Source organism: Lycium ferocissimum, chromosome 8 (genome assembly GCF_029784015.1).
Source record: "Lycium ferocissimum isolate CSIRO_LF1 chromosome 8, AGI_CSIRO_Lferr_CH_V1, whole genome shotgun sequence".
Taxonomy (NCBI): domain Eukaryota; kingdom Viridiplantae; phylum Streptophyta; class Magnoliopsida; order Solanales; family Solanaceae; genus Lycium; species Lycium ferocissimum.
This window is the reverse complement of record NC_081349.1, coordinates 1,955,138-1,961,363: the sequence shown is the minus strand read 5'-3', so window position 1 is coordinate 1,961,363 and position 6,226 is coordinate 1,955,138. Positions and strand designations below refer to the sequence as shown.

The following is a 6,226-nucleotide window of genomic DNA, read 5'->3' as shown; positions in this document are numbered from 1 at the left end:
GGACCTATATAGATGATTCCATACGCCTAATATACATGATTCAAGCCCATCGCCTCGGTTGTCTCGAGGTGGACCCGCTAAATTCCGATTTTACCCCTTTTATGTTCATGATCGGTTTTGAGCAGTTTTTTTTGAAACGTTTTAACTACTATTTTAACTACTAAATGGAAAATTGTTTTAAATATTTCCTTAAGTCTTATAAACTATTTTGGGATATGGAAACGATCATAGAAAGGTTATTTCTCCGTAATTCATCATGACATCCGATATTCGCTTAATATGATTCCGTCCGGTTCCCTTGCTTGATTTGTTATTCGCTATGCTTCATCGAGTCTCTGGAAATCTATATGGTATTTTATTGCATTCAGTTTCTCACTACTCCGCTCGTGGATGCCTCGATGTTTCCCAACAGCCGAGGCCGGGATATGTTCTCAGCGTAATTCCTCGGCATTGTTCGCCATGCTCGGTGTGAGGGCGGGTATATACGTACATGGGTTACGGTGTATGATGTGCCATGTACGCTTATGCGATATACGGTGATTATGATCTGTTATGTTAGTGGCGCCAGTGTCGGGGGCGACCACACTCTGACCTCCGAGTCCCTAACGGGGCCGACTTTGGCATATGCTTTCTGCATGCATTTTGATTATTTACGCATCCTGTTCACTCTCCGTACATTCTGTTCCGATTTTGGTTTTGCTTATTCATCCACCTTTACATATTCAAGACATTTTATCTTCGACCCCCCGCTCTTCGGGCGTGTTTCATGCCCATGATGTACGGACACGCGTTTTTCTGTATCCGCCCGCTTAGGTCATCTATCGGCTACTACAACGCTCCTTTGTTGAGCTTACATTTTGGTACAGCCTTTTTCATATGTATGTACATTCGGATTTCGGGAGTACGACGGGGCCGTCCCGTCATATGTTTATGTTTTCAGTCTGTAGACATGTATAGTGGGTTCTGTATATGTTCTGTGCGTTTGTGTGCGTTGGGGATTGTATATGTATGTTGTGATGGCCTGATCGGCCTTCGTGCGCCATACTCACTCTTGTGCGTCATCTGATAATATTTTTAATTACTACATATGTTTATTTGGCTATTACGCTTATGTGGGGTAAGGGTATGTATGAGTGCCCAACTCGGGCACGAGTCACGGCCTACGGGGTTGGGTCGTGACACTGTACCTCCTGCTTTACATACTCAGTACTTTTTCTCCGTACCGCCCCCTTTCTTCGAGTACAACGTTTCATTCGGCGCGTGGTACGTGCGCTCGATGGGTGATCCCCCGGTTTAGGCTATCCATTCTGCTACTTTGGAGTGCTCCCCTCGATCCGGAGCCCATATTTGGTATATATATGTTTTGCTATGCACATTCTGTACGTTTGTGACTGTTCGGGTACGGCGGGGCCCTGTCCCGTCATATGTTCGTATGTTCTGTCTGTTTGTAGAGCACGTAGTCATATTTGTGGGTCGGGTCCGGTCCGTTCGTATGTGATTCTACGTTTTGCGTCCTTAGCGGCCCGTATGCTACTATGGCCGACATGGCCCATATGTTTGTATGTATGTGTGTGTGGGCGTGTGCGTTCCGCCGTTTTGATTTTGATCTGATAATTCTGCACGGGCGACCGCTTAGGACAGCATTCGTTTCTGTATTTGTATGACGTCCGCTATCAGTTATCGGTACGAACAATATTCGTTAATTTTGATTAAGTCTTAATACGACGATCTGGTTCGTAAGTTTGTTTGGGTGCCTAAGTAGGGCACCAGTCACGGCCCACGGAGCTGGGTCGTGACATCTTAAATCTATTTTTTAGAACCACTTGGCACCCTGTAGCTGATCAAATAAATCATCAATTCATGGAAGCGGATACTTGTCCTTTATGGTCACCTTGTTTAGCTATCTGTAATTAATACACATTCGCAAGGAGCCATCTTTCTTTCTTACAAACAACACAAGTGCTCTCCACGGTGACGAACTAGGCCTAATAAAGCACTTTTCAAGCAAATCCTTCAATTGCTCCTTCAACTCCTTCAATTCTGCAAGAGCCATTCTATAAAGAGGAATAGATATGGGCGTAGTAGCCGGTAACACATCAATGGCAAAATCAATCTCCCGTTCTGGTGGAAGACCTAGAAGTTCATCCGAAAACTCATTCACTACTGGAAAAGATTGAGGAGTTGGCGGCTTTGCTTCTATATCTCGAATCCGGACTGATAAATGCAACATTTAGTAATCATCTTCCTAGCCTTAAGGTAGGAAATAAACCTATCTTTCGAAGACGCCGTAATACTCTTCCATTCTAGAAATAGTTCTCTCAGAAATTAGAAACGAACGAATTTTGTCCTACAATCAACATTTGGATAATAAGAGGTCAACCAATCCATACCCATAATAACATCGAAATCTACCACATTTAGCTCAACCAAATCAGCCATAGTATGACGGTCACAAACTACAACCACACAATTTCTATATACCCATCTAGTTATGTCACGACCCAGCCGGAGGGTCATGACTGGCACCCGGTACTAGTCTACCAGGCACCTCTAGTCTAACATTCCATAACCATTTCTAAGTGGGCCAAATAGACAACTCATGAATATTATACTCGGTGCAACCATCAATAAAAGTGGTCATAAGCATAAGGCAACGAGATTACCAAAATATTATACAGCAATAAGAACTGAAGAAGCTAGTGAGCATCTAACAACATACATATGTCTATGAGCCTCAAAGTAGAATACATGAATCCATAAGATGAGACAGGGTTTCGCCTTGCCCAAGTGTTTATGTACAAAGGAGTAGTACCAAAAGACTGCAGCTCAGGAACAACTGGAGTGCTTCCGAGATGCCACTGATGGAGCTCCTAGGGATCAAGTCCGTCTACCTGTCTACCTGCTGGCATGAACGCAGCGCCCACAAGAAAGGATGTCAGTACGAACAGTGTACTGAGTATCTAAGGCTTGAATAACAACATAATAAGAAATATAGAACAAAACATGAGATAAGGATAACCTGTATGTCTGATTGCCTCTTAAGGTGAATATCATGCATGCTTAGTCTTTTCATAAAAACCTTTCACATACTTGTATAACATAATAGTGCTGCAGAACGTGCAACTCGATCCATAAATATTTTATATTGCTGTGGAACGCGCAGCCCATATTATATTGCTGCGAAACGTGCAGCCCGATCCATTCCCATATATCTCGCGTCCGGGCAGCCCGTGTCCGAGACGATGTCATAATATACCAACTGATCAGGTGGCTATGCGTATATAACGCCTCGCCCTTTTCCTATATCCCTTATATATATATATCATATGCATATATAATGTAAGTAGTATGCATTAGAGCCCAAATAAACGTTACCACTTTATCGGAGTGATGTATAGTCGGTAACCTCTGATTAACTTATGGAACAATCATCATGGATTTACCTCACCTTGAAGGGACAATGATTATAAGGTGAGATCAACAACAATGAATAAATCATGGAAATTATAAAATAATCTCATAATAACATTAAAATCATAATTTTGGGACTTCTAGAAAAAGGATCATCATCATCATCATCATCATTATCATTATGAAAACATAATAATCTTTTGCGTCATAAGAAACTTTAAGAATCATGAGTCTCTAGCTTGTGGAAATAAGGACATTATGAAAGACATGTATGGATTCACAAGAAAGAAGAAATCATTGTCATCATGGTCCTCATCGAATACATCTGGTCTTGAATACCATAAAAACCTTGAGAATCATGAACTTCTAGCTTTTCGGGAACAAGCATGTTATGGAAGACATACATGGAATCGTAACGTAGGAGTCATGCCTTTAGAAAGAAAGGGACTAGCCTTACATACCTTTTGTCTCCTACTACTTACGCTTATCCTCCCGAGCTCGCAAATCTACATTTGAGAGAAATCATACTATCGTTAAACTTATCGTCGTATACTTATATTAAGCTTTCAAATTAGACTACTTCATATCCTGCTGAAAATCGGACAGCATCTCCCCTGTTTATATGCCTAGCCCGAAATCATAATCCAACAACCAACAATGACAACAACAATACCAACATGAACAACAACATTATCAATACCAATATGCTCCATAAAGCATCCCTCACGAAGTCTTCCAAATTTCTCAACTAACCAACTCGTTATACGATTATTTAATAACTTTATTTCCATAAACAAACCTAAATCAATATCAATAAAGGGAGATTTATACCTTACCTCCGCTAGAACCACAATATCTTCACTTTCCACCTTGAGTTCAAGCCAAGACTTGCAACAATACGATTTTATAACTGCAACTATACGTTGTCTGAACCCGAATTCGGAGATTAAACTTGATTTTGGTTAAAATTTGGTGTATGGAAGTTGGGAGAAATTTCTCGAATATTTGAGAGAGTTTTGGGGTGTTTGGAATGAAAAATGAGGGGTAAGGCCCCTTTTATAACATTCCAGAGTCTCCTCAACCAACCTAAAAATTACTCAGCGAGTTCGCGCCACCTTGGGGCACACTAGCGCTGAGTTGTCCCCTGTCTCCTCTGCGCGTTCGCGCCACCCTCAGGCGCGTTTGCGTAGAGCTAATCCCTACTCTGGCAGCCTGTCTTAAAATGATCACAATGCTTGATCCCGATGTCGGATCGATGCGTGATTGGTTGCATTGGAAACTAGACTTCCCGAGCTTCATTTTAGGCTTTTGTTTCACTCCAAAACTCCTGATATACTAAGAGATTTTCTTTCTCCAAGTTAGACCAAAATTTCCCTTCGTAACCATAACATAAGCGCATATAATCTTGTATATCCTTGGAGGTACCTCAAATGTCTGCAATAAAACCACTAACACCTAGCGAGTCTTAATATGCAAAACTTACGAGGTGCAACAAGCTATCACTGGGTCACTAATAGGTGTAGATGCCTCAAAAGGTATAATCGACTCAGGTGTCACCCCAAACCGACCGGCAACATAGAGAGTAACATATGACAATATAGAACTTGGATCAATCAATGCATATACATCGTGAGAGAATACTAATAACAGACCTGTAACCATATCAGGGGAGGACTCAAGATCCTACGTCCTGCCAGTGCACAGATTCGGTTCTGAGGACCGCTCAAACTATATGCTCCTCCGCTACCTCTACCACGATCTGCCGGTGTCTATGAGCTTTGCCCCAGAGGGCGTACAGATGATGAAGAACTAGCTGCTGATCCTGTCGACTGAACCATACCTCTACCATCTCTAGATGGACAGTTGCGCATCATATGGCCTGGATGACCGCAGGCATAACAAGCATCCGTACCTAAATGACACCGTCCAGGATGCAACTTACCACATTGAGTGCATCATGGTAAATGTGGTCTCACCAGGCCGGAATTACCCCTAAACTGAGAATTCGAAGCTCTGAAACTCTAACCTGGTCTAAAATAAATGGGGCGATCAAATCTCTTGCCTACAAATCGAGGAGCTGGACTAGCCGCTAACTGGCCCGAGTGCCTAGAATACTGCTGCCTCTGACCCTCTCTGAACTCACTAATAGCACCTGAAGATCTGGCCCTCTTACTATAACCCCTATTATAATCACGCTCACTCCTTCGCTGTTGTTGTCGCTCTTCCAGATTTTGGGCATGGGCCTGATTATGAGAAATATCCATATCATCAACCAAATGGGGTCCTAATCTATTCACAAATCGATGAACTCTATCTCCCATATCAGCAACCATAGCTGGAGCATATCGAGATAAGGAATTAAAATGAAGGCTATACTCCCGAGCACTCATGTTCCCCTGTCTGACGTTCAAGAACCTATCAGCTCTAGCCTGTCGAATCTCTGACGACAAATACTGTCGGAGAAACACATCTACAAACTCTTGCCATGCCGGTGGAGGTGCATTTACCTCTCTAGAAGCCACCCAGGTACTATACCAATAAACAGCCACATCTCGCAATTTATAGGAGGCCAACTCTACCGCCTCAATATCTGAAGCATGCATCGTGCCGAAATGTCCTCAATATCTCATCTATGAAATTCTGCGGGCACTCATTTGGTTTTAACCTAAAGAATTCTGGAGGGTCTAGATTAATGATATCACGAACTCTGGCACTGACAGATCTATCAACATAACCCATACCCTGCCGCTGTGTCTGAGCTGCTACTAAGTAGGTCAGCAACTGAATAGCCTCCCTCATCTCCTGGCCTAGAGTA

At 42.6% G+C, this 6,226-nt stretch overlaps 1 protein-coding gene across 1 annotated transcript; it reads right to left on the bottom strand.

Annotated features, from left to right (window-relative positions):
- Positions 1–5,180: 5,180 nt before the first annotated feature.
- On the bottom strand, positions 5,181–6,014 carry LOC132067103 (uncharacterized). The gene is made up of 2 exons (XM_059460232.1): positions 5,438–6,014; positions 5,181–5,323 (listed from the first exon to the last, which is right to left on the bottom strand). The coding sequence occupies exons 1-2, from the start codon at positions 6,012–6,014 to the stop codon at positions 5,181–5,183; spliced, it is 720 nt and encodes a 239-aa protein (XP_059316215.1).
- Positions 6,015–6,226: the final 212 nt, after the last annotated feature.